We start from the raw sequence: 25,659 nt of genomic DNA on the forward strand, positions 1-25,659 counted from the left end.
GTCTGAAGCCAAGACGTTCCTAGTTTTGGCAATACCAAGGTGAAAGAAGGCAGTCCGAGAAGCCTCTTTCATATGTGAGTCAAAGGACAGATCGTGCTCAAAAATAGCTCCAAGGTACCTTACTATAGTACTAGAATCCAAAGACTTGCCATCTTGAGAAACTATACATACTATCTCAGAGATCGGCGGCAGGGACTGGTTGCCGAGGAAGGTCTGGAGAACATGTCTTGCATTTCTTCCAACCAAGGATTTGGTCTGATCACCAACTAAGTATTCCCATACCGGGAGTTGAACCCGGGCCGCCTGGGTGAAAACCAGGAATCCTAGCCGCTAGACCATATGGGATAGAATTCAAGAGTTTTCTAGAATATGTTGCTGTCTGAAGACAAGACGTGCCTAGTTTTGGCAATACCAAGGTGAAAGAAGGCAGTCTGAGAAGCCTCTTTCATATGTGCGTCAAAGGACAGATCCTGCTCAAAAATAGCTCCAAGGTTCCTTACTATAGTACTAGAATCCAAAGATGTGCCATCTTGAGAAACTATACATACTATTTCAGAGATTGGCTGCCAAGGACAGTCTGGAGAACATGCCTTCCATTTCTTCCAACCAAGGATTTGGTGGGACTACCAACTAAGTATTCCCATACCGGGAGTTGAACCCGGGCCGCCTGGGTGAAAACCAGGAATCCTAGCCGCTAGACCATATGGGATAGAATTCAAGAGTTTTCTAGAATATGTCGCTGTCTGAAGCCAAGACGTTCCTAGTTTTGGCAATACCAAGGTGAAAGAAGGCAGTCCGAGAAGCCTCTTTCATATGTGAGTCAAAGGACAGATCGTGCTCAAAAATAGCTCCAAGGTACCTTACTATAGTACTAGAATCCAAAGACTTGCCATCTTGAGAAACTATACATACTATCTCAGAGATTGGCGGCAGGGACTGGTTGCCGAGGAAGGTCTGGAGAACATGTCTTGCATTTCTTCCAACCAAGGATTTGGTCTGATCACCAACTAAGTGTTCCCATACCGGGAGTTGAACCCGGGCCGCCTGGGTGAAAACCAGGAATCCTAGCCGCTAGACCATATGGGATAGAATTCAAGAGTTTTCTAGAATATGTTGCTGTCTGAAGACAAGACGTGCCTAGTTTTGGCAATACCAAGGTGAAAGAAGGCAGTCTGAGAAGCCTCTTTCATATGTGCGTCAAAGGACAGATCCTGCTCAAAAATAGCTCCAAGGTTCCTTACTATAGTACTAGAATCCAAAGATGTGCCATCTTGAGAAACTATACATACTATCTCAGAGATTGGCTGCAGGGACTGGTTGCCGAGGAAGGTCTGGAGAACATGTCTTGCATTTCTTCCAACCAAGGATTTGGTTGGACTACCAACTAAGTATTCCCATACCGGGAGTTGAACCCGGGCCGCCTGGGTGAAAACCAGGAATCCTAGCCGCTAGACCATATGGGATAGAATTCAAGAGTTTTCTAGAATATGTCGCTGTCTGAAGACAAGACGTGCCTAGTTTTGGCAATACCAAGGTGAAAGAAGGCAGTCCGAGAAGCCTCTTTCATATGTGAGTCAAAGGACAGATCCTGCTCAAAAATAGCTCCAAGGTACCTTACTATAGTACTAGAATCCAAAGACTTGCCATCTTGAGAAACTATACATACTATCTCAGAGATTGGCGGCAGGGACTGGTTGCCGAGGAAGGTCTGGAGAACATGTCTTGCATTTCTTCCAACCAAGGATTTGGTTGGACTACCAACTAAGTATTCCGATACCGGGAGTTGGACCCGGGCCGCCTGGGTGAAAACCAGGAATCCTAGCCACTAGACCATATGGGATAGAATTCAAGAGTTTTCTAGAATATGTCGCTGTCTGAAGCCAAGACGTTCCTAGTTTTGGCAATACCAAGGTGAAAGAAGGCAGTCCGAGAAGCCTCTTTCATATGTGAGTCAAAGGACAGATCCTGCTCAAAAATAGCTCCAAGGTACCTTACTATAGTACTAGAATCCAAAGACTTGCCATCTTGAGAAACTATACATACTATCTCAGAGATTGGCGGCAGGGACTGGTTGCCGAGGAAGGTCTGGAGAACATGTCTTGCATTTCTTCCAACCAAGGATTTGGTTGGACTACCAACTAAGTATTCCCATACCGGGAGTTGAACCCGGGCCGCCTGGGTGAAAACCAGGAATCCTAGCCGCTAGACCATATGGGACAAAAACCTTGAGTTATCTAGAATATGTTGTTGTCTGAAGTCAAGACGTGCCTAGTTTTGGCAATACCAAGGTGAAAGAAGGCAGTCCGAGAAGCCTCTTTCATATGTGAGTCAAAGGACAGATCCTGCTCAAAAATAGCTCCAAGGTTCTAGTAATATAGTACTAGAATCCAAAGATATGCCATCTTGAGAAACTATACATACTATCTCAGAGATTGGCTGCAGGGACTGGTTGCTGAGGACAGTCTTGAGCACATGCTTCCCATTTCTTCCAACCAAGCATTTGGTGGGACTACCAACTAAGTATTCCCATACCGGGAGTTGAACCCGGGCCGCCTGGGTGAAAACCAGGAATCCTAGCCGCTAGACCATATGGGATAGATTTCAAGAGTTTTCTAGAATATGTCGCTGTCTGAAGCCAAGACGTTCCTAGTTTTGGCAATACCAAGGTGAAAGAAGGCAGTCCGAGAAGCCTCTTTCATATGTGAGTCAAAGGACAGATCGTGCTCAAAAATAGCTCCAAGGTACCTTACTATAGTACTAGAATCCAAAGACTTGCCATCTTGAGAAACTATACATACTATCTCAGAGATTGGCGGCAGGGACTGGTTGCCGAGGAAGGTCTGGAGAACATGTCTTGCATTTCTTCCAACCAAGGATTTGGTCTGATCACCAACTAAGTATTCCCATACCGGGAGTTGAACCCGGGCCGCCTGGGTGAAAACCAGGAATCCTAGCCGCTAGACCATATGGGATAGAATTCAAGAGTTTTCTAGAATATGTCGCTGTCTGAAGACAAGACGTGCCTAGTTTTGGCAATACCAAGGTGAAAGAAGGCAGTCCGAGAAGCCTCTTTCATATGTGAGTCAAAGGACAGATCCTGCTCAAAAATAGCTCCAAGGTTCCTTACTATAGTACTAGAATCCAAAGACTTGCCATCTTGAGAAACTATACATACCATCTCAGAGATTGGCTGCAGGGACTGGTTGCCGAGGACAGTCTTGAGCACATGCTTCCCATTTCTTCCAACCAAGCATTTGGTCTGACTGCCAACTAAGTATTCCCATACCGGGAGTTGAACCCGGGCCGCCTGGGTGAAAACCAGGAATCCTAGCCGCTAGACCATATGGGATAGAATTCAAGAGTTTTCTAGAATATGTCGCTGTCTGAAGCCAAGACGTTCCTAGTTTTGGCAATACCAAGGTGAAAGAAGGCAGTCCGAGAAGCCTCTTTCATATGTGAGTCAAAGGACAGATCGTGCTCAAAAATAGCTCCAAGGTTCCTTACTATAGTACTAGAATCCAAAGATGTGCCATCTTGAGAAACTATACATACTATTTCAGAGATTGGCTGCTGAGGACAGTCTGGAGTACATGCCTTCCATTTCTTCCAACCAAGGATTTGGTTGGACTACCAAATAAGTATTCCCATACCGGGAGCTGAACCCGGGCCGCCTGGGTGAAAACCAGGAATCCTAGCCGCTAGACCATATGGGATAGAATTCAAGCGTTTTCTAGAATATGTTGCTGTCTGAAGACAAGACGTTCCTAGTTTTGGCAATACCAAGGTGAAACCTGGACTGGTTCATTACCCACTGATCTGTGCTGCACTCTGGAGTCTTGCCTCAGTATTAGTCTCCGGCCTTCCACAGACGGAGCCAAATATTACCTACTTTAAAGTGATGCTTTAGATCCAAAGAGTGTGAACTCTTCACCATCAGTTCATTTCTGAGTGCTTCACCTCCATCTGTGGAAGCTTTTCCTCAGGTTTAGAGTTGGTCTAAATGTCTCCCTGAGGTCAGCACTCTCTCGTGGACGTGCACGTTTTTTCTGTTCATACGGCTTGTTTTTGGAAATGTGTCCAGATTGTTCGAGAGGACCGCAGCATGGAGCAGATCGTGTTTCCTGTTCACCCCATCTGTGAGTTCCTGACCGAGGAGTCCAAGGTCAGAGTTTTCAACACCACCGAGCAGGATGAGCAGGGGTCAAAGGTCACGCACTACTTCGAGCAAACCTCCTTCCTGCATGGAGAGATGGAGTGGCAGAAGAAGCTGAGGAGTGAGCGCACACACACACACACAGTTATTACATCATCATTTTCATGATGTCAGTTTTTATTGATCAGCAGTTTTTCTTGTTAAGCATGTTGGTCAGTCTTGTTGCTATAGAAACCAAAGAAACATTTTCTTCTTCTGACATCTTGACACTTCACTTCAGGTGTGAACTGCGTGTGTGTGTGTGTGTGTGTGTGTGTGTGTGTGTGTGTGTGTGTGTGTGTGTGTGTGTGTGTGTGTATGTGTGCAGGTATGCCGGTGCTGTACTGGTTCTCCAGGAGGATGTCTCTTTGGGGGACGATCTCCTTTAAACTGGCCGTCTTCATCAACCTCATCATCGCTTTCTTCTACCCCTACGACTCTGGCCGAGGTACTCCTGCCAGTCGGGACTGTCCCCTGCCAGTCGGGACTGTCCCCTGCCAGTTGGGACCGTCCCCTGCCAGTCGGGACCGTCCCCTGCCAGTCGGGACCGTCCCCTGCCAGTCGGGACCGTCCCCTGCCAGTCGGGACCGTCCCCTGCCAGTCAGGACCGTCCCCTGCCAGTCAGGACTGTCCCCTGGTCACACTGGGGCCCCCACCAGGGGACGCCAGGGTGGGCCTCGCTGGTGAAAATAGAAAATGACCTGTTTGATCATCCTTTGAGGGGAAGCAACGTGTTAATTTATCAAAGAAATCATTTTACATTTTTCTGTTGAATTCAGTTCAGTTTTATTTATAAATCGCAGCAAATCTCATCTCAAGACACTTCAATGATACAGTCCAGTTCACTATAATCATAATCCAGTCAGATCCAATTAATTTAATTGGATTCTTTCAAATGGGTCCAATTCATTCAGAACCACTTAAAAAACAGTTTCCTGAATGAAGAAACCAACAGACTGAAACTTCTCTCTAATCCCCCGTCCTGAGCTGCACTGTGGGGAGAAAAAACTCCTGTTTAACAGGAAGAAACCTCCATCAGAACCAGAACCAGAACCAGGAGTTGGGCTGGTGTTCTGTGGGGAGAAAAAACTCCCTTTTAACAGGAAGAAACCTCCATCAGAACCAGAACCAGGAGTTGGGCTGGTGTTCTGTGGTCAGGGAGGTGCGGTCCTGTTGAGGAAGTAGACGACAGGTGGTTCTGTCCTACTCCATCTGTGCTTTTATAGATCTACTTGTAGTAAACCGTGTTCCTGTGTGTCCGCCTCCAACTAGTTTGGCCCATTTCTGATCAAACTGAACTCCCGAGCTCGCTCAGGTCCAAACGGGTCCGGTCAGATCCTTTATGATGCCGTTACTTGACTGCTTCCTGTGAATCCTGACATCTGAACCTGCTCCTCCTCAGCCGGAGCCATCGATGACTCGCTGCTGCTGATGACGTTCTGGGTCCTGACCGGCCTCTCGGTCCTGGGTTTGCTGTCTCAGCGCCACGGCCTGCAGCCGCTCACCGGCGCCCTGATCGTCAGGTCCATCTACCACCTGGGCATCGGCAACACGCTCATCGTGCTCGGCTCACTTAACGTAAGTTCACCAGGAAGAGCTTCATGTTTTCTGTCATTTCTCACTCAGATTTCTCCCCTTAAACATGTTTTCATCACTCATCGGTTCAGTGCTGCTGTAATTGTTGGGTTTTATGTGGGACCCTGGAGAGGAGGCAGGTCCTGGCCTGATGCCACCACGCTCTGGTCCACAGGACCTTCCCTCAGGGTGGCCCGTTGTCAGATATCTGTTGTTAGGCACAGCATGGATAAAGAGGGTCAGAATCTGAGCATCCTGCTAACCTGCTGATCTCTTCCTGATCACCTCCAGCTCATCAATAAGGTGGTGTTCACCGTGAGCTTTGTGGGGAACAACGGGACGTTCATTATGGGCTACAGAGCCATGGTGATGGACGTGGAGTTCATCTACCACCTGGCGTACGTCCTGACCTCCACGCTGGGCCTCTTCGTTCACGAGCTCTTCTACAGCATCCTGGTAAGCAGGGATCCTCAGAGGTGTCTCCTGGTTCTGCTCAGGGGCCGACGGCTGAATCTGTTGTTTGTGCAGCTGTTCGACCTCATCTACCGGGAGGAGACTCTGTTCAACGTGATAAAGAGCGTGACTCGCAACGGGCGCTCCATCCTTCTGACGGCGCTGCTCGCTCTCATCCTCGTCTACCTCTTCTCCATCGTGGGCTTCCTGTGCCTGAAGGAGGACTTCATCATGGAGGTGGACCCGCTGCTGCAGATCGCTGAAGGTAAGCTCACATCTGACCGACTCCCGAGGCATAAATCTGCGGTGTTCTGAGGGCTTTCTGCTGTTCAGCTCCTCAACAGAGCGAAGCCTCGCAGGATTTCCTCAAGTCGTGCTCTGCAGACGGAGTCAGCTGCAGCGCGGAGACTAAACCGGTCGCCACCTCCCAGGAGGAAGGTAAGAGCTCCCCGTTAATCAGATACCCTGCTGCTTTTTTAACGGACATAAAGTACAAATTAAGACTAGACACAGACAGTTAGGTGGCATTTACTCTCTGAACTCCTGCGAATGGCAGATTATGAGCAGCTTTCCACCAGAAACACAAGCTGTGACAGAGAGGAGAGGTTCAGCTCTTCATCTCTGAAAGCTTGTGTCTGGCTTAAAGGGGAACTCCGGTATTTTTAAACCTTATTTCTGGCATGAAATACGTTCATCTGCTCACTGAGAACAGTTTGGTGAAAGTCGGCGTCCTTCGGAAGATATTTAGATAACTGGAGATCCATATAACGGAGTGAACGGGGCTTAGAGGATGCAGCCTCTAAATAAGGCATTATCTGTCTTTATTTCACCAATACTTTAAGAAGAATGAATGAATGAACGTGTGCTATAGCTCTGTTAGCTCATAGCTCTGTTAGCTCATAGCTCTGTTAGCTCATAGCTGCTGTTAGCTCATAGCTGCTGTTAGCTCATAGCTGCTGTTAGCTCATAGCTGCTGTTAGCTCATAGCTGCTGTTATGTGGCTACTTGCAGCTATAGGAGAGCTAACGGAGGGATTTCTACACAGGCACTCTACTGGGACCACTTCATCCACACGCCCCCCTGCAGCACAGTTTATTCACTCCGTGCTCTGTGACAGTCGGCTAACTTCACACAGAGTTTGCTGCTGATAGTTTTGTGCAACATGGCAGGATATTTATCAGATTTTGACAACGTGAACGACGACTTTGAGTAAGATGGACGTCTATAAGCCCCCCGATAGCCGCCAATAACAACAACACAGCAGCTATGAGCTAACAGAGCTATGAGCTAACACAGCTATGAGCTAACAGCAGCTATGAGCTAACAGAGCTATAGCACACGTTCATTCATTCATTCTTCTTAAAGTATTGGTGAAATAAAGACAGATAATGCCTTATTTAGAGGCTGCATCCTCTAAGCCCCGTTCACTCCGTTATATGGATCTCCAGTTATCTAAATATCTTCAGAAGGACGCCGACTTTCACCAAACTGTTCTCAGTGAGTAGATGGACGTATTTCATGCCAGAAATAAGGTTTAAAACACCGGAGTTCCCCTTTAACATTAGCATGAGATTACCAGGTGATGTTTTGCTCTTATTCGGCTCCTGAGGCGGATGAATGAGGACAAAACTGGAATGTCACTCTTTTTTTTTTTATTGCCACCTTTTGTGTACTAAAAGCTGGTTTAGATACATAAAAAGTGCTCGTCCCTGTTTTTTTAATTTAATAATGATGATATCTGATGATTTTAATGATGGGTTAAAAATACCGGAGTTCCCCTTTAAGGAAACAGGGTTCTGTAAAGAAAACAATCCTATAAAACAGGACTTTAAGGTAAATATAGTGCTGTCACTCATCCTCATGTTTATGAATCCCAGTTAAAAATAGTGGAGCGTCGCTGTAAAAGCTGCAGCTGCAAAGCATTGTGGGACAGAATGAGCTCCTTTCGGTCATAAAGGACGTCTTTCTGAGGATGATGATGGTGTCTGTCTGTTTTCCAGAGGAAACGAAGGCGGAGCGGGCCTGCGACACGCTGCTGATGTGCATCGTGACCGTGATGAATCACGGACTGAGGAACGGGGGAGGAGTCGGAGACGTTCTCCGCAAACCATCCAAGAATGTAAAGACTTTTTTAAAGCTAGAGCTCTGTGGAGGACTGAAGCTGCTGTAAATATGGAATAAAAACAGATTCATGACACATGTGACACTTAAAGTTCAACTGCATTCATTTAACCTTGATTGGATATTTATTTCTTTTATTTGATCTATTAATTCCCTCCAAACCACTTCTTTCTTTATTTTGGGGTTAAATTATTAAGTTAAGTTATTTTTCTTTATTTTAGTTAAATGGGGTTGTGGGAATAAATGAGGGGAATTAACAGAGAGGTAACTGAAATGATCAATAACACAATATAAATTCCCTCCAAACGATTTCTTTCTTTATTTTATTTAGTTATTTATTTTATTTCCTTCAGGAATCTAAGAGCCCCCCCCCATTTAGAGAATGCACACAGGAAATGTTTAAGATGAAATAAATGAGGGGAATTAGCAGAGACGTAACTGAAATTATCAAAGGACAATGATACAGGAGGAAAGAAGTGAAATCGTTTAACAGCTGAGGGGCAAAGAAACTGAACTTAATTAATTTTCTGTCATCCTATCGGCTCCATCCCTGTTTTTGTATATTTCTGCGCTGTGGCAGGTTCAGTCCTCCACAGAAACCCCCCCGCCGCTCCTCCGTATTTAAGGTGGAGCTGATTTATGCCAGATGACGTCAGCTTTAAGCTGAACTGACCCTGTGTGCAGGAGCCGCTGTTTGCCGCCCGCGTGGTTTACGACCTTCTCTTCTACTTCATCGTCATCATCATCGTCCTCAACTTGATCTTCGGCGTCATCATCGACACGTTCGCCGACCTGAGGAGCGAGAAGCAGAAGAAGGAGGAGATACTGAAGACGACGTGTTTCATCTGCGGTGCGGACGGGCGACCGAGCGGCCGAGCGGCAGAAAGCGCTCAGCTGTGCTAACGACTCTGTGTGTCCGTGCAGGTCTGGAGAGAGACAAGTTCGACAACAAGACCGTGTCCTTCGAGGAGCACATCACGCTGGAGCACAACATCTGGAACTACCTGTACTTCATCGTCCTGCTGCGCGAGAAGAACAAGACGGACTACACCGGGCCCGAGAGCTACGTGGCGCTGATGATCAAGGTGGGACAGGTGGGAGCCGAGGCCGCTGAGGTGCGAGTGCGATGCTGACGTCCGTCTCCTCTCTGCAGAGCAACAACCTGGACTGGTTTCCACGGATGCAGGCGATGTCGCTGGTGGTGACCGACGGCGACGGGGAGCAGAACGAGATGCGGATTCTGCAGGACAAGCTGTCCTCCACCATGAAGGTGGTGACGACTCTGACCGGCCAGCTGATGGAGCTGAAGGAGCAGGTAACCGCGGCGACGGGAGGAAAGCGTTACCCCGGGAGTCGGTTTGGACTCACTGAGCGTTCTGTGTGCAGATGACCGAGCAGAGGAAGAGGAGGCAGAGGATGGGCTTCGTGGACGCCCAGGCGGGAGGGAGCGCCGCGGTGCCACCGAGCGCCGCCGGAGGAAACCACCAGCTGTTCAAAACATAGAGCGCCGCCCGCAGAGGGGCTGCAGCCGAACACCAGCACCCAGCTGGACGGATGGGCAGGAAACATTCACTGGGGTGGGTTAGAAAACACTAGAGATCAGCTGAAAACACGCAGCATTTCATTCATGTCGTGTGTCAGATGCTGAGGGGCATAATAAGATTTTATCACAGCTCATTCTGGCTTTTCATGGGAAATTTACCGAATTCTTTTGTTGTTTTGCTCCACAGAAAAGAGAAAATGACCGATTTAATGTTATTTATGAACTAAAACTGGGTTTTTCAGGTGGGTTTTCCTGAAAAGGGACAAACTTCTGAGGGATTGTGAACTCCCACATCATTATTCTTTGCTTACCTGCTGAAATGTGTGTGAAAATAAACGGACATCGGCTCACTTTAGTGATTTTAAGAACCCAGCTGTGCTTCAACGATGGGGCTCAGATATGTGCCGGTTTGATGTTTCACTTGTGATGTATTTAAGGAGACTTTTGCTTGTCCAACACTGTAAAAACTAACACTGGACCATGACTTTATGAAGTAACTTTTAGGTTTTTTCTCTGGGAAACGGACGAAGCAGTTTGTTCAGCTTTCTGTCAGTAAAGTTTTTATTTAACTTCAGTTGAAAATGAGCTCTTAGAGGTCCTGGTTTTACTCAGATCTAAAGCGAAAAATGCAGCTAAGACAAGAAACCGATGCTTTGAAGAACAGAAGCTCTTCGATAATGTCCTGTTGTAGTTTCATTAGCTTTAGGTTTCTGGTCATTATCACATCACCTGCAGAACTTTCAACAGGTAGAAATGTTTTTCCTTGATTAAAACAAAAAGCTTTGAGACTTAAAATGGTTTCTTTTATTTGCAGAAATACATTAAAGCATTTTTAGATTAAAGCATACAAACATGTAGAGAAAAAGCATGTATTTCTATGTGTAGAAGTGGAGGAGAACGACATTTTATTTTCTCTAAATTAGGCCTAAATTCCTTTTTACTTTGTCATTATGTTGATTAAAATCCCCTCAAAACGATCCTACTTTCACAGACAGATGCTTCTTACTCAGATAGATGCTAAATATGGAAAAATATTGGTTTGAAGTTCCAAACCAAAGATAAACTGTTTAAGGTACGATTCATGTTGCCCGAGGGTACCTAACAGAGAGGGTACCTAACAGAGAGGGTACCTAACAGAGGGGTGGTACCTAACAGAGAGGGTGCCTAACAGAGAGGGTACCTAACAGAGAGGGTACCTAACAGAGAGAGTACCTAACAGAGAGGGTGCCTAACAGAGAGAGTACCTAACAGAGAGGGTGCCTAACAGAGAGGGTACCTAACAGAGAGGGTACCTAACAGAGAGGGTACCTAACAGAGAGAGTACCTAACAGAGAGGGTGTCTAACAGAGAGAGTACCTAACAGAGAGGGTGTCTAACAGAGAGAGTACCTAACAGAGAGGGTACCTAACAGAGAGGGTGCCTAACAGAGAGGGTACCTAACAGAGAGGGTACCTAACAGAGAGGGTACCTAACAGAGAGGGTACCTAACAGAGAGGGTGTCTAACAGAGAGAGTACCTAACAGAGAGGGTACCTAACAGAGAGGGTGCCTAACAGAGAGGGTACCTAACAGAGAGGGTACCTAACAGAGAGGGTACCTAACAGAGAGAGTACCTAACAGAGAGGGTACCTAACAGAGAGGGTACCTAACAGAGAGGGTGTCTAACAGAGAGAGTACCTAACAGAGAGGGTGTCTAACAGAGAGAGTACCTAACAGAGAGGGTGTCTAACAGAGAGAGTACCTAACAGAGAGGGTGTCTAACAGAGAGAGTACCTAACAGAGAGGGTACCTAACAGAGAGGGTACCTAACAGAGAGGGTGTCTAACAGAGAGAGTACCTAACAGAGAGGGTGTCTAACAGAGAGAGTACCTAACAGAGAGGGTGCCTAACAGAGAGGGTACCTAACAGAGAGGGTACCTAACAGAGAGGGTACCTAACAGAGAGGGTGTCTAACAGAGAGAGTACCTAACAGAGAGGGTGTCTAACAGAGAGAGTACCTAACAGAGAGGGTACCTAACAGAGAGGGTGCCTAACAGAGAGGGTACCTAACAGAGAGGGTGCCTAACAGAGAGGGTGCCTAACAGAGAGAGTACCTAACAGAGAGGGTACCTAACAGAGAGAGTACCTAACAGAGAGGGTACCTAACAGAGAGGGTACCTAACAGAGAGGGTACCTAACAGAGAGGGTGCCTAACAGAGAGGGTACCTAACAGAGAGGGTGTCTAACAGAGAGAGTACCTAACAGAGAGGGTGTCTAACAGAGAGGGTACCTAACAGAGAGGGTACCTAACAGAGAGGGTGCCTAACAGAGAGGGTACCTAACAGAGAGGGTGCCTAACAGAGAGGGTGCCTAACAGAGAGAGTACCTAACAGAGAGGGTACCTAACAGAGAGAGTACCTAACAGAGAGGGTACCTAACAGAGAGAGTACCTAACAGAGAGGGTGCCTAACAGAGAGAGTACCTAACAGAGAGGGTGCCTAACAGAGAGGGTACCTAACAGAGAGGGTACCTAACAGAGAGAGTACCTAACAGAGAGGGTGTCTAACAGAGAGAGTACCTAACAGAGAGGGTGTCTAACAGAGAGAGTACCTAACAGAGAGGGTACCTAACAGAGAGGGTGTCTAACAGAGAGGGTACCTAACAGAGAGGGTACCTAACAGAGAGGGTGCCTAACAGAGAGGGTACCTAACAGAGAGGGTACCTAACAGAGAGGGTACCTAACAGAGAGGGTGTCTAACAGAGAGAGTACCTAACAGAGAGGGTACCTAACAGAGAGGGTGCCTAACAGAGAGGGTACCTAACAGAGAGGGTACCTAACAGAGAGGGTACCTAACAGAGAGAGTACCTAACAGAGAGGGTACCTAACAGAGAGGGTACCTAACAGAGAGGGTGTCTAACAGAGAGAGTACCTAACAGAGAGGGTGTCTAACAGAGAGAGTACCTAACAGAGAGGGTGTCTAACAGAGAGAGTACCTAACAGAGAGGGTACTTAACAGAGAGGGTGCCTAACAGAGAGGGTACCTAACAGAGAGGGTGCCTAACAGAGAGGGTACCTAACAGAGAGGGTGTCTAACAGAGAGAGTACCTAACAGAGAGGGTGTCTAACAGAGAGAGTACCTAACAGAGAGGGTACTTAACAGAGAGGGTGCCTAACAGAGAGGGTACCTAACAGAGAGGGTGCCTAACAGAGAGGGTACCTAACAGAGAGGGTGCCTAACAGAGAGGGTACCTAACAGAGAGGGTGCCTAACAGAGAGGGTGCCTAACAGAGAGGGTACCTAACAGAGAGGGTACCTAACAGAGAGGGTACCTAACAGAGAGAGTACCTAACAGAGAGGGTACCTAACAGAGAGGGTACCTAACAGAGAGGGTGCCTAACAGAGAGAGTACCTAACAGAGTTGGTTTAGAACTTGAAGACATACTTGAGAGGAACCTGGTAAAGACTTGACTCGGTCCCTCTGACTTCCAAGCTGATCTCTAACAGCCGAATATACAATACATACAAGCGGCCGAAATGGGTTTCCCCCTCAGGGTGTCTGGGCCTCCCTTAGAGATAGGGTGAGAAGCTCAGTCATCCGGGAGGGGCTCGGAGTAGAACCGCTGCTCCTCCGCATTGAGAGGAGTCAGATGAGGTGGCATCTGGTTAGGATGCCTCCTGGACGCCTCCCTGGGGAGGTGTTCTGGGCCCGTCCCACTGGGAGGAGACCCGGGGAAGACCCAGGACACGTTGGAGAGACTATGGCCTGGGAACGCCTCGGGGTCCCCCCGGAGGAGCCGGAGGAAGTGGCCAGGGACAGGGAGGTCTGGGTTTCTCTGTTAAAGCTGCTGCCCCCACGACCCCCGGAGAAGCAGCAGATGATGGATGGATGGATGGATGGATGGATGGATGGATGGATGGATGGATGGATGGATGGATGATGGATGATAGATGGATGGATGGATGAATGGATGATGGATGATAGATGGATGGATGGATGATGGATGATAGATGGATGGATGGATGAATGGATGATGGATGATAGATGGATGGATGGATGAATGGAAGTGCTTTCCATTCACCAAACATAGAATCAAAGCATCCACACCAGACTTCCACAGCGCTGGTTACAGAACCATCTGATGCGGCTCAGCCACCAACATGTCTAACCAGGCTAACCTATTCTGCCAAACCTTCAAGAAGTCTCATTAATAAATCTCTGCTGGTTGTAGTAAAGATAATTAATCCAATCCACATTTCTATTAATCACAGAAAAAATCTGTTTTCTGGCTTTATACTCATCTGGGTCCAGAAGGTGGAGGCCATTCTCCAGCAGACAGCAGGTCTTGTTCTTTCTCGTTAGACACTTCACATTTTAAGATGGAGGTTTAAAGATTTTCCTCAAGGAACAACGAGGAATGAATGATGACACTGTTGCACGTGGAAGGAAACTTTTAACACAAAAATAGACACAGAGCTGCTTCACAAAGTATTTCACGGAGCAGGACCATGTTTTGGTACGTTTCACACATGCACAAACTATTTCCATAACTTCAAATCTTTCTGACCCTTATTTGATCCCATACTCTGCTTCATTCCATCTGTTCTTAAGGATTCAGAATTCAACACATTCCTGAAGTCACCAGGTTTCTGTCCCATATGGTCTAGCGGCTAGGATTCCTGGTTTTCACCCAGGCGGCCCGGGTTCAACTCCCGGTATGGGAATACTTATTTGGTAGTCCAACCAAATCCTGGGTTGGAAGAAATGGAAGGCATGTGCTCAAGACTGTCCTCGGCAACCAGTCCCTGCAGCCAATATCTGAGATGGTATGTATGGTTACTCAAGATGGCATATCTTTGTATTCCATTACTATAGTAAGGAACCTTGGAGCTATTTTTGAGCAGGATCTGTCCTTTGACTCACATATAAAAGAGGCTTCTCGGACTGCCTTCTTTCACCTTGGTATTGCCAAAACTAGGCACGTCTTGTCTTCAGACAGCAACATATTCTAGAAAACACTTGATTTCTGTCCCATATGGTCTAGCGGTTAGGATTCCTGGTTTTCACCCAGGCGGCCCGGGTTCAACTCCCGGTATGGGAATACTTATCTTTAAACATGGAATGCATATTATTCATGCATCTCTCAGATGGAGGATATGATCCACTGCTCCCTGAGGACTGAATCAGCTGATCATCTTTAAGACGGGTGGCAACACCCATTCCGAAATTCAAACGTCCCACCATTTCGACAAGGTTTGTGGATGAAAGCTATATGTTCAGCTGTAATGTAAAAACAATCTCTACATGACATTTACTCCCAGGTGTGACCAGTTAGGTCCTTAAGATATCAACAGGCTGAATAAATGCGCAAAGCCCATCAGCGCTTCCCATAAGTACTCATAAATCACGTGAATTACATGAATAAACGTTTTTACTGCATTTTGTTGTGTTTTACACGTTCTATGCTGTCATTTCTCTCCTCTCCTATTGGCAAGGCAAGGCAGAGTGCTCGCAACTGTGTCCTGTGCAGTAGCCGTGATATCTGTAATTGCAATTATTACTTTTGCATATGATGACAGCGGGCAAAAGACGCATGGGCTCTGTGGAGAGCTCCGCTCCAGCTGTCTGCTGTGACAGGTCACTGACTGTATTTCTGCTTAATCAGTTTCAGTCTCGCCAGAGTTACATTAATATCTGTATTTTTATATTTGAAATTCAGGGGATTTTGATAATAGATTATTAAAGTTTGTTTGCGAGGCTGATATGCCGGCGCGCGTATTTGCGCCGGCATATCAGCCTTCATTAGTGTAAAATGTTTTGGGTAAAACAGGCTATTAAAAGGAACTGTCGGAATGGCGGTATGTTAAAAAACAAAAAAACATACCGCCATTCCGACCATAGGAGGAAAAAAGTGTCGGAATGACGGGACGTTTGATAAAAAATTAAGTGTCGCCATTCCGACAATTGGAGGCCAATGTCGGAATGGCAGCAGGTAACCCTTTAAGACACACCAGGAAAAGCTGCTCCAGTCATCAGGTCTGCTGCAGATAAATACCTGGAGCAGCTTCTCTGACACTTTAATCCTGGAAAGCTGGTTTGTTAATACTTGTATTGATTGAAATAAGTATTCCCATACTGGGAGTTGAACCCAAAATGGTGAAAACTAGCCGCTACACCATATGGGACAGAAACCTAGTGTTTTCTAGAATATGTTGCTGTCTGAAATTGTCTCTATGAACACATAAAGTGAAGCTGAAAAGACAAAAATATGAATCCAAATTAGTCCAATTTATATAAATGCAATTTTTCAAGATAAGTAGCCTAGCTCAGGAAACCAACAGATTGAACTGAAACTTCTCTTCAAGCCCAGCCCAACCTTGAAGTAAAAAGAGTATGGAGCAGTTTTTCTGCATCAGTCTGAGACAGGATGTTCCTCATTTTCACAATAATACCAAGGTGAAAGAAGGCAGTCCAAGAAGCCTCTTTTATATGTGAGTCAAAGGACAGATCCTGCTGTTTGTATTGTATTGTATACAGAATTTGGTCTGAATGCCAAATAAGTATTCCCATACCGGGAGTTGAACCCGGGCCACCTGGGTGAAAACCAGGAATCCTAACCGCTAGACCATATGGGATATAAATAAAGAGTTTTCTGGAATATGTTGCTGTCTGAAGACAAGATGTTTGTAATTTTGGCAATAATACAAAGGTGAAAGAAGGCAGTCCAAGAGCCTCTTTTATATGTGAGTCAAAGGACAGATCCTGGTCAAAAGTAGCTCCAAGGTCCTTACTATAGGACTAGAATCTAAAGATATGCCATCTTGAGTAACTATACATACCATCTCAGAGATTGGCTGCAGGGACTGGTTGCCGAGGACAGTCTCTAACACACACCTTCCATTTCTTCCAACTAAGGATTTGGTTGGACTATTATATGTGAGTCAAAGGACAGATCCTGGTCAAAAGTAGCTCCAAGGTCCTTACTATAGTACTAGGATACAAAGATATGACATCTTGAGTAACTATACATACCATCTCAGAGATTGGCTGTTGAGGACAGTCTTGAGCACACGCCTTCCATTTCTTCCAACCAAGAATTTGGTCTGAATGCCAACTAAGTATTCCCATACCGGGAGTTGAACCCGGGCCGCCTGGGTGAAAACCAGGAATCCTAACCGCTAGACCATATGGGATAGAAAACAAGAGTTTTCTAGAATATGTTGCTGTCTGAAGACAGGATGTTCGTGATTTTGTGATATTTAGGAACTGAACTGATTGGTGAAGCTGAACTGCACATAAAGCAGGTTTGTTAATACTTTTATTGATTCAAGCTACATTTGAACCTTCCTTCGTAAATGGTAAATGGACTTGTACTTGTATAGCGCTTTTCTAGTCTAACTGATTCATAACTATGTGCTTTCTAAGCATTCACACACATTCGTGTTGTCTGTGTTGCAGCTTCTCTTTCTAACATCTACTGACAGCTGAAACTAACCCATAAACAGATTAATTTTGTTCAGTTCTGGCTTCACCCTCACATTTAGTCCTCATCAGGACCAGCTGTGAAGAAATCTCCCACAAACAACACTCACAGAAGACCCAGTGGCCCTTCCTTTGGTTGGCATTCATGTGAAGCTGCATCTCAAAGCTCCAAAATCCTTTTGTAAGCACACAGAGGAACAGTGAGTCACACATTTAGGTCTGACATGTATACTTTACATACATGACATGGGCTCAGGCACACGCCACAGACAGCTGGATGAGCTGAGAACAATAAACCCTATTCATAGACGCTGATTGTCAACCTCAGAAGGTAGAAAAACACTCAATAATCCGTGTGATACCTGGTTTTACTGGTCAGGGTCACCTCTGATATTTTCGCAGGCTGATCTCATCCGCCGGTTGGATCGATGCGCTCCAGCTGCTCGCCACCAGGCTGCGGCAGCTGCTCGCTCACTAAGCTGCAGACAATCACACAAAGAGCTTCACCGATTTCCAATAAAAATGAGTCAGAATGCTTTCAAACACACGAATCGACTTTATATTTCCTGAAGAAATGAGCAAAGCTTCATCAGCAGGAATCCTCTGGATCTTCAAACTTATTTGGAAAAAGTGACTTTCATCACGTCTGCAGCGAAGATGCAAAACATCTTGAGATCATTGAGTTTTTGGGTTCTTATTACACTCTAATCTGTCCATACTTCAGTCATTATGATACTGTAGAACCGGCTCTTTACCCCAGAATGTCTCCATAAAAGTTGAATTCTTTTGATGCAACTTTGTCTGAATTTTGCTAAATTTTGCTAACTTTTGCTCTTAAAGAGATAGATGAGACTCATCAGAAAGCTTTAAGCTAGCATCTAACCAGACAAATCAAATGCAAAGTTACACTAAATGTTGTGCTAAATAATCCAGGTTTGTTTGCATCTGCTCCACACTTTTTATTCCTTCAGGCAGCAGGAATCTGACCTTCACATGCTGGGAAATGAGCCTGAAAACCGTCGAAATGTTGTACAAATGCTCAGTAACACGGAACAGCTAATCGCACGGGAAATCCAGGTGGTGCACGTTCGTTTATTGAGTTCCACGTGCAGCTTTGGATCTGATGTCCAACATGAAAAAGATCTAAATAAAGAATCCTGCCGTCCACATACTTTCATTCCAACGGACAAAATCTAATTTAAGTTTTAAACCAAAGGATGTTCGTCTCTGTTCGGGTTTCATGTTGTGTGTGTGTGTGCACGTGTGTGTGCACGTGTGTGTGCACGTGTGTGTGCACGTGTGTGTGTGCAGGATTATCATCATTCTGAGTGACAGCAGGGATTTGGGGGGTTCTGGTGGCGTCTTTCTGTTGTTCAACTTAAGTAAGTTAATAGCATTGGTGCATTTACACTGATATGTGTGTGTGTGTGTGTGTGTGTGTGTGTGTGTGTCTGTGTGTGTGTGTGTGTGTGTGTGTGTGTGTGTTAGAACAGGTGCACGTGTCTGTGAGAGCAGTCCGGCTCGTGCGTAAAGGGTTTAAACTGCATATTAAGTGCTGTGTGTAAATCGACTCTTCTGTAAAACAACGAGGCTGAGATGTTGACTTGGCCTCCAAATTTCCCAGATTTCAATCCAATCGAGCATCTGTGGGATGAGCTGGACAAACAAGTCCGATCCATGGAGGCCCCACCTTGCAATTTACAGAACTTAAAGGATCTGGGGCTGACATCTTGGTGCCAGAGACCACAGCACACCTTCAGGCCTTGGCGGGTCTGAGCTGTTTCGGCAGCAAAAAGGGAATTAACACAATATTAACACAATAATATTAGATCTGGGTTCAAATTCCCTGCATGAAAGGTATTACCTCCAGTAGGGGTCCTTAGGCAAGACCCCCTTACCCTACCTGCCTACCTGTAAGTTGCTTTGGATAAAAGCATCTGCTAAATGCAGAAACATAAACATAACAATATTAGGCGGGTGGTCATAATGTTATGGCTGATCGGTGTAAGTAAGAAAGGCAGGAAGAGAGAGAAGAAGTGAAGGTGAAGTAAGAAAAACTTCCCATCATCTGAGCTGTTGTTGGTTACAGAGAGAAGTCCGATCTCAGGAGGAAATGGACGATCGGCTCATTTATTTTCTGTCTGACAGCTGATGATCAGAGCTGAGAGACAGCTGGTGGAGATCGGGGATGAATGGATGAATGTATGGATGGATGAATAAATGGAGGGCTTACAGAGAGATATGTGCAGCAGTGAACCTGCAAACACCAAAGGTCACAGTGGGCTCAGCCCAGAGGACAGAACAACGAACGGCATTCGAGCTGAACTCAAAACCAAAACCACATCACCTTCTTTGACCTACAAATCAATCCATCCTCAACAAGAGCAGATCCAGAAGGTGTGACTGAACAATGTGTCATGTTGAAGAGGATATTCATCAACTGAAGTTCAGGCATCTTTCAAACGAACTCATCTGATGTCAGCTGCACTTTCATGGGTAAAAACAGACATTTTAAGGACATAAAAACTGATCCAAGACCTGCAGAAAGAGCCAATCAGAATACAGAGTTAGGGTCAAGAGGCAGCGGGTCGAAGGTGGACACAGCAGAGAACTAGTTGATCTTTTTCAGGGTAAAAATAGAGGAACGTCGATGCTGAAAGCCTCCAATTTAATCCCAGAGCAGATCTCTCATGTTGACAGAGAAGCAATACACAGCTGAGCACATGGACTGACTGTGTTCATTTATAACTGTCAGCGATGGTGGAGAACAGATTAAACTGACCAACGAACCATTTGGTCTGACTGCCAAGTAAGTATTCCCATACTGGGAGTTGAACCAGGGCCAAAAGGGTGAAAACCAGCCGCGAGACCATATGGGACAGAAACCTAGTGATATGAGTCCAAATTAGTCCAATTTATATAAACACATTTTTTTCAAGATAAGTAGCCTAGCTCAGGAAACCAACAGATTGAACTGAAACTTCTCTTCAAGCCCAGCCCAACCTTGAAGTAAAAAGTGTATGGAGCAGTTTTTCTGCATCAGTCTGAGACAGGATGTTCCTCATTTTCGCAATAATACCAAGGTGAAAGAAGGCAGTCCAAGAAGCCTCTTTTATATGTGAGTCAAAGGACAGATCCTGGTCAAAAATAGCTCCAAGGTCCTTACTATAGTACTAGAATGCAAAGATATGCCATCTTGAGTAATACCATCTCAGAGATTGGCTGTTGAGGACAATCTTGAGCACACGCTTCCCTTTTCTTCCAACCAAACATTTGGTCTGAATGCCAAATTAGTATTCCCATACCGGGAGTTGAACCCGGGCCGCCTGGGTGAAAACCAGGAATCCTAGCCGCTAGACCATATGGGATAGAAAACTTAAATTTTCTGGAATATGTTGGTGTCTGAAGACAGGATGTTCATAATTTTGGCATTAATAAGAAGGTGAAAGAAGGCAGTCCAAGAAGCCTCTTTTATATGTGAGTCAAAGGACAGATCCTGGTCAAAAATAGCTCCAAGGTTCCTCACTGTAGAACTAGAATCTAAAGATATGCCATCCTGAGTAACTAGAAAGCAAGACAATGCTTCCATCACTTTGCCAAGAGCACTGATAAAACCCCATACCATCAGAGAGATTAGCTGTTGGACTGGTTGCCGAGGACTTGAACACACGATTCCCATTTCTTCCAACCAAGCATTTGGTCTGAATGCCAAATAAGTATTCCCATACCGGGAGTTGAACCCGGTACAAATGGGTGAAAACCAGCCGCCAGACCATATGGGACAGAAACCTAATGTTTTCTAGAATATGTTGCTGTCTGATATTCAAAAATTGATCTCTATGAACATATAAAATGAAGGATGTTCGTAATTTTGGCAATAATAAGAAGGTGAAAGAAGGCAGTCCAAGAAGCCTCTTTTATATGTGAGTCAAAGGACAGATTCTGCTCAAAAATACTTCCAAGGTTCCTTAAAATAGCACTAGAATACAAAGATATGCCATCTTGAGTAACTATACATACCATCTCAGAGATTGGCTGCAGGGACTGGTTGCCGAGGACAGTCTGGAGCACACGCCCTCCATTTCTTCCAACCAAGCATTTGGTCTGACTGCCAAATAAGTATTCCCATACCGGGAGTTGAACCCGGGCCGCCTGGGTGAAAACCAGGAATCCTAGCCGCTAGACCATATGGGATAGAAATCAAGTGTTGGCAATAATAAGAAGGTGAAAGAAGGCAGTCCAAGAAGCCTCTTTTATATGTGAGTCAAAGGACAGATCCTGGTCAAAAGTAGCTCCAAGGTCCTTACTATAGTACTAGAATGCAAAGACATGCCATCTTGAGAAACTATACATACCATCTCAGAGATGAGCTGTTGGACTGGTTGTGGAGAACATTGTGGAGCACACGCCTTGCATTTCTTCCAACCAAGCATTTGGTCTGAATGCCATATGCCATCTTGAGAAACTATACATACCATCTCAGAGATTGGCTGTTGAGGACAGTCTTGAAGACACGATTCCCATTTCTTCCAACCAAGCATTTGGTCTGAATGCCAAATAAGTATTCCCATACCGGGAGTTGAACCCGGTACAAATGGGTGAAAACCAGCCGCCAGACCATATGGGACAGAAACCTAATGTTTTCTAGAATATGTTGCTGTCTGATATTCAAAAATTGATCTCTATGAACATATAAAATGAAGGATGTTCGTAATTTTGGCAATAATAAGAAGGTGAAAGAAGGCAGTCCAAGAAGCCTCTTTTATATGTGAGTCAAAGGACAGATTCTGCTCAAAAATACTTCCAAGGTTCCTTAAAATAGCACTAGAATACAAAGATATGCCATCTTGAGTAACTATACATACCATCTCAGAGATTGGCTGCAGGGACTGGTTGCCGAGGACAGTCTGGAGCACACGCCCTCCATTTCTTCCAACCAAGAATTTGGTTGGACTGCCAAATAAGTATTCCCATACCGGGAGTTGAACCCGGGCCGCCTGGGTGAAAACCAGGAATCCTAGCCGCTAGACCATATGGGATAGAAATCAAGTGTTGGCAATAATAAGAAGGTGAAAGAAGGCAGTCCTAGAAGCCTCTTTTATATGTGAGTCAAAGGACAGATCCTGGTCAAAAGTAGCTCCAAGGTCCTTACTATAGTACTAGGATACAAAGATATGCCATCTTGAGAAACTATACATACCATCTCAGAGATTGGCTGTTGAGGACAGTCTTGAAGACACGATTCCCATTTCTTCCAACCAAGCATTTGGTCTGAATGCCAAATAAGTATTCCCATACCGGGAGTTGAACCCGGTACAAATGGGTGAAAACCAGCCGCCAGACCATATGGGACAGAAACCTAATGTTTTCTAGAATATGTTGCTGTCTGATATTCAAAAATTGATCTCTATGAACATATAAAATGAAGGATGTTCGTAATTTTGGCAATAATAAGAAGGTGAAAGAAGGCAGTCCAAGAAGCCTCTTTTATATGTGAGTCAAAGGACAGATTCTGCTCAAAAATACTTCCAAGGTTCCTTAAAATAGCACTAGAATACAAAGATATGCCATCTTGAGTAACTATACATACCATCTCAGAGATTGGCTGCAGGGACTGGTTGCCGAGGACAGTCTGGAGCACACGCCCTCCATTTCTTCCAACCAAGCATTTGGTCTGACTGCCAAATAAGTATTCCCATACCGGGAGTTGAACCCGGGCCGCCTGGGTGAAAACCAGGAATCCTAGCCGCTAGACCATATGGGATAGAAATCAAGTGTTGGCAATAATAAGAAGGTGAAAGAAGGCAGTCCTAGAAGCCTCTTTTATATGTGAGTCAAAGGACAGATCCTGGTCAAAAATAGCTCCAAGGTCCTTACTATAGTACTAGAATGCAAAGATATGCCATCTTGAGAAACTATACATACCATCTCAGAGATTGGCTGCCGAGGACAGTCTGGAGCACATGCTTCCCATTTCTTCCAACCAAGGATTTGGTTGGACTACCAAATAAGTATTCCCATACCGGGAGTTGAACCCGGTACAAATGGGTGAAAACCAGCCGCCAGACCATATGGGACAGAAACCTAATGTTTTCTAGAATATGTTGCTGTCTGATATTCAAAAATTGATCTCTATGAACATATAAAATGAAGGATGTTCGTAATTTTGGCAATAATAAGAAGGTGAAAGAAGGCAGTCCAAGAAGCCTCTTTTATATGTGAGTCAAAGGACAGATTCTGCTCAAAAATACTTCCAAGGTTCCTTAAAATAGCACTAGAATACAAAGATATGCCATCTTGAGTAACTATACATACCATCTCAGAGATTGGCTGCAGGGACTGGTTGCCGAGGACAGTCTGGAGCACACGCCCTCCATTTCTTCCAACCAAGCATTTGGTCTGACTGCCAAATAAGTATTCCCATACCGGGAGTTGAACCCGGGCCGCCTGGGTGAAAACCAGGAATCCTAGCCGCTAGACCATATGGGATAGAAATCAAGTGTTGGCAATAATAAGAAGGTGAAAGAAGGCAGTCCAAGAAGCCTCTTTTATATGTGAGTCAAAGGACAGATCCTGGTCAAAAGTAGCTCCAAGGTCCTTACTATAGTACTAGAATGCAAAGATATGCCATCTTGAGAAACTATACATACCATCTCAGAGATGAGCTGTTGGACTGGTTGTGGAGAACATTGTGGAGCACACGCCTTGCATTTCTTCCAACCAAGCATTTGGTCTGAATGCCAAATAAGTATTCCCATACCGGGAGTTGAACCCGGGCCGCCTGGGTGAAAACCAGGAATCCTAGCCGCTAGACCATATGGGACAAAAATCAAGTGTTTTCTAGAATATGTTATTGTCTGAAGGCAGGATGTTCCTACTTTTGGCAATAATAAGAAGGTGAAAGAAAGCAGTCCTAGAAGCCTCTTTTATATGTGAGTCAAAGGACATCCTGGTCAAAAGTAGCTCCAAGGTCCTTACTATAGTACTAGGATACAAAGATATGCCATCTTGAGAAACTATACATACCATCTCAGAGATTGGCTGCAGGGACTGGTTGCCGAGGACAGTCTGGAGCACACGCCTTCCATTTCTTCCAACCAAGAATTTGGTTGGACTGCCAAATAAGTATTCCCATACCGGGAGTTGAACCCGGGCCGCCTGGGTGAAAACCAGGAATCCTAGCCGCTAGACCATATGGGATAGAAATCAAGTGTTGGCAATAATAAGAAGGTGAAAGAAGGCAGTCCTAGAAGCCTCTTTTATATGTGAGTCAAAGGACAGATCCTGGTCAAAAGTAGCTCCAAGGTCCTTACTATAGTACTAGGATACAAAGATATGCCATCTTGAGAAACTATACATACCATCTCAGAGATTGGCTGTTGAGGACAGTCTTGAAGACACGATTCCCATTTCTTCCAACCAAGCATTTGGTCTGAATGCCAAATAAGTATTCCCATACCGGGAGTTGAACCCGGTACAAATGGGTGAAAACCAGCCGCCAGACCATATGGGACAGAAACCTAATGTTTTCTAGAATATGTTGCTGTCTGATATTCAAAAATTGATCTCTATGAACATATAAAATGAAGGATGTTCGTAATTTTGGCAATAATAAGAAGGTGAAAGAAGGCAGTCCAAGAAGCCTCTTTTATATGTGAGTCAAAGGACAGATTCTGGTCAAAAATACTTCCAAGGTTCCTTAAAATAGCACTAGAATACAAAGATATGCCATCTTGAGTAACTATACATACCATCTCAGAGATTGGCTGCAGGGACTGGTTGCCGAGGACAGTCTGGAGCACACGCCCTCCATTTCTTCCAACCAAGCATTTGGTCTGACTGCCAAATAAGTATTCCCATACCGGGAGTTGAACCCGGGCCGCCTGGGTGAAAACCAGGAATCCTAGCCGCTAGACCATATGGGATAGAAATCAAGTGTTGGCAATAATAAGAAGGTGAAAGAAGGCAGTCCTAGAAGCCTCTTTTATATGTGAGTCAAAGGACAGATCCTGGTCAAAAATAGCTCCAAGGTCCTTACTATAGTACTAGAATGCAAAGATATGCCATCTTGAGAAACTATACATACCATCTCAGAGATTGGCTGCCGAGGACAGTCTGGAGCACATGCTTCCCATTTCTTCCAACCAAGGATTTGGTTGGACTACCAAATAAGTATTCCCATACCGGGAGTTGAACCCGGGCAGCCTGGGTGAAAACCAGGAATCCTAGCCGCTAGACCATATGGGATAGAATTCAAGAGTTTTCTAGAATATGTTGCTGTCTGAAGCTAAGACATTCCTAGTTTTGGCAATACCA

General features: G+C 45.3%; 1 protein-coding gene and 22 non-coding genes across 23 annotated transcripts in view; 3 read left to right on the forward strand and 20 right to left on the reverse strand.

The window, feature by feature from the left end:
- The window catches only part of itpr3 (inositol 1,4,5-trisphosphate receptor, type 3), an 85,130-nt gene extending 74,509 nt beyond the window's left edge, over positions 1 to 10,621 (forward strand). The window contains exons 50-60 of the mRNA XM_072367048.1: positions 4,082 to 4,274; positions 4,521 to 4,640; positions 5,595 to 5,770; positions 6,059 to 6,223; positions 6,296 to 6,485; positions 6,554 to 6,658; positions 8,221 to 8,339; positions 9,026 to 9,191; positions 9,266 to 9,426; positions 9,495 to 9,656; positions 9,728 to 10,621. Of these exons, the coding sequence (XP_072223149.1) occupies positions 4,082 to 4,274; positions 4,521 to 4,640; positions 5,595 to 5,770; positions 6,059 to 6,223; positions 6,296 to 6,485; positions 6,554 to 6,658; positions 8,221 to 8,339; positions 9,026 to 9,191; positions 9,266 to 9,426; positions 9,495 to 9,656; positions 9,728 to 9,844 (1,674 nt within the window). The 3' untranslated portion in view covers positions 9,845 to 10,621. The remainder of the gene's footprint in view (positions 1 to 4,081; positions 4,275 to 4,520; positions 4,641 to 5,594; positions 5,771 to 6,058; positions 6,224 to 6,295; positions 6,486 to 6,553; positions 6,659 to 8,220; positions 8,340 to 9,025; positions 9,192 to 9,265; positions 9,427 to 9,494; positions 9,657 to 9,727) is intronic.
- Positions 274 to 345, reverse strand: trnae-uuc (transfer RNA glutamic acid (anticodon UUC)). Its single transcript has one exon. It is a non-coding gene; the product is annotated as a tRNA-Glu (tRNA).
- trnae-uuc (transfer RNA glutamic acid (anticodon UUC)) lies at positions 638 to 709 on the reverse strand. Its single transcript has one exon. It is a non-coding gene; the product is annotated as a tRNA-Glu (tRNA).
- trnae-uuc (transfer RNA glutamic acid (anticodon UUC)) lies at positions 1,015 to 1,086 on the reverse strand. The gene has a single exon. It is a non-coding gene; the product is annotated as a tRNA-Glu (tRNA).
- trnae-uuc (transfer RNA glutamic acid (anticodon UUC)) lies at positions 1,392 to 1,463 on the reverse strand. Its single transcript has one exon. It is a non-coding gene; the product is annotated as a tRNA-Glu (tRNA).
- On the reverse strand, positions 2,146 to 2,217 carry trnae-uuc (transfer RNA glutamic acid (anticodon UUC)). Its single transcript has one exon. It is a non-coding gene; the product is annotated as a tRNA-Glu (tRNA).
- Positions 2,524 to 2,595, reverse strand: trnae-uuc (transfer RNA glutamic acid (anticodon UUC)). Its single transcript has one exon. It is a non-coding gene; the product is annotated as a tRNA-Glu (tRNA).
- On the reverse strand, positions 2,901 to 2,972 carry trnae-uuc (transfer RNA glutamic acid (anticodon UUC)). The gene has a single exon. It is a non-coding gene; the product is annotated as a tRNA-Glu (tRNA).
- Positions 3,278 to 3,349, reverse strand: trnae-uuc (transfer RNA glutamic acid (anticodon UUC)). Its single transcript has one exon. It is a non-coding gene; the product is annotated as a tRNA-Glu (tRNA).
- Positions 3,642 to 3,713, reverse strand: trnae-uuc (transfer RNA glutamic acid (anticodon UUC)). The gene has a single exon. It is a non-coding gene; the product is annotated as a tRNA-Glu (tRNA).
- A 3,892-nt stretch (positions 10,622 to 14,513) lies between the features above and the next one.
- trnae-uuc (transfer RNA glutamic acid (anticodon UUC)) lies at positions 14,514 to 14,585 on the forward strand. The gene has a single exon. It is a non-coding gene; the product is annotated as a tRNA-Glu (tRNA).
- Positions 14,586 to 14,890: 305 nt separating this feature from the next.
- trnae-uuc (transfer RNA glutamic acid (anticodon UUC)) lies at positions 14,891 to 14,962 on the forward strand. Its single transcript has one exon. It is a non-coding gene; the product is annotated as a tRNA-Glu (tRNA).
- A 1,462-nt stretch (positions 14,963 to 16,424) lies between these two features.
- trnae-uuc (transfer RNA glutamic acid (anticodon UUC)) lies at positions 16,425 to 16,496 on the reverse strand. The gene has a single exon. It is a non-coding gene; the product is annotated as a tRNA-Glu (tRNA).
- Positions 16,497 to 16,982: 486 nt separating this feature from the next.
- Positions 16,983 to 17,054, reverse strand: trnae-uuc (transfer RNA glutamic acid (anticodon UUC)). Its single transcript has one exon. It is a non-coding gene; the product is annotated as a tRNA-Glu (tRNA).
- Positions 17,055 to 20,639: 3,585 nt separating this feature from the next.
- On the reverse strand, positions 20,640 to 20,711 carry trnae-uuc (transfer RNA glutamic acid (anticodon UUC)). Its single transcript has one exon. It is a non-coding gene; the product is annotated as a tRNA-Glu (tRNA).
- Positions 20,712 to 21,465: 754 nt separating this feature from the next.
- Positions 21,466 to 21,537, reverse strand: trnae-uuc (transfer RNA glutamic acid (anticodon UUC)). Its single transcript has one exon. It is a non-coding gene; the product is annotated as a tRNA-Glu (tRNA).
- Positions 21,538 to 22,310: 773 nt separating this feature from the next.
- On the reverse strand, positions 22,311 to 22,382 carry trnae-uuc (transfer RNA glutamic acid (anticodon UUC)). Its single transcript has one exon. It is a non-coding gene; the product is annotated as a tRNA-Glu (tRNA).
- Positions 22,383 to 23,035: 653 nt separating this feature from the next.
- trnae-uuc (transfer RNA glutamic acid (anticodon UUC)) lies at positions 23,036 to 23,107 on the reverse strand. Its single transcript has one exon. It is a non-coding gene; the product is annotated as a tRNA-Glu (tRNA).
- A 653-nt stretch (positions 23,108 to 23,760) lies between these two features.
- Positions 23,761 to 23,832, reverse strand: trnae-uuc (transfer RNA glutamic acid (anticodon UUC)). Its single transcript has one exon. It is a non-coding gene; the product is annotated as a tRNA-Glu (tRNA).
- Positions 23,833 to 24,094: 262 nt separating this feature from the next.
- Positions 24,095 to 24,166, reverse strand: trnae-uuc (transfer RNA glutamic acid (anticodon UUC)). The gene has a single exon. It is a non-coding gene; the product is annotated as a tRNA-Glu (tRNA).
- Positions 24,167 to 24,471: 305 nt separating this feature from the next.
- Positions 24,472 to 24,543, reverse strand: trnae-uuc (transfer RNA glutamic acid (anticodon UUC)). The gene has a single exon. It is a non-coding gene; the product is annotated as a tRNA-Glu (tRNA).
- A 653-nt stretch (positions 24,544 to 25,196) lies between these two features.
- Positions 25,197 to 25,268, reverse strand: trnae-uuc (transfer RNA glutamic acid (anticodon UUC)). Its single transcript has one exon. It is a non-coding gene; the product is annotated as a tRNA-Glu (tRNA).
- Positions 25,269 to 25,518: 250 nt separating this feature from the next.
- trnae-uuc (transfer RNA glutamic acid (anticodon UUC)) lies at positions 25,519 to 25,590 on the reverse strand. Its single transcript has one exon. It is a non-coding gene; the product is annotated as a tRNA-Glu (tRNA).
- Positions 25,591 to 25,659: the final 69 nt, after the last annotated feature.

This window comes from Leuresthes tenuis, unplaced genomic scaffold, assembly GCF_036924035.1.
Source record: "Leuresthes tenuis unplaced genomic scaffold, fLeuTen1.0.hap1 SCAF_16, whole genome shotgun sequence".
NCBI classification, from domain to species: domain Eukaryota; kingdom Metazoa; phylum Chordata; class Actinopteri; order Atheriniformes; family Atherinopsidae; genus Leuresthes; species Leuresthes tenuis.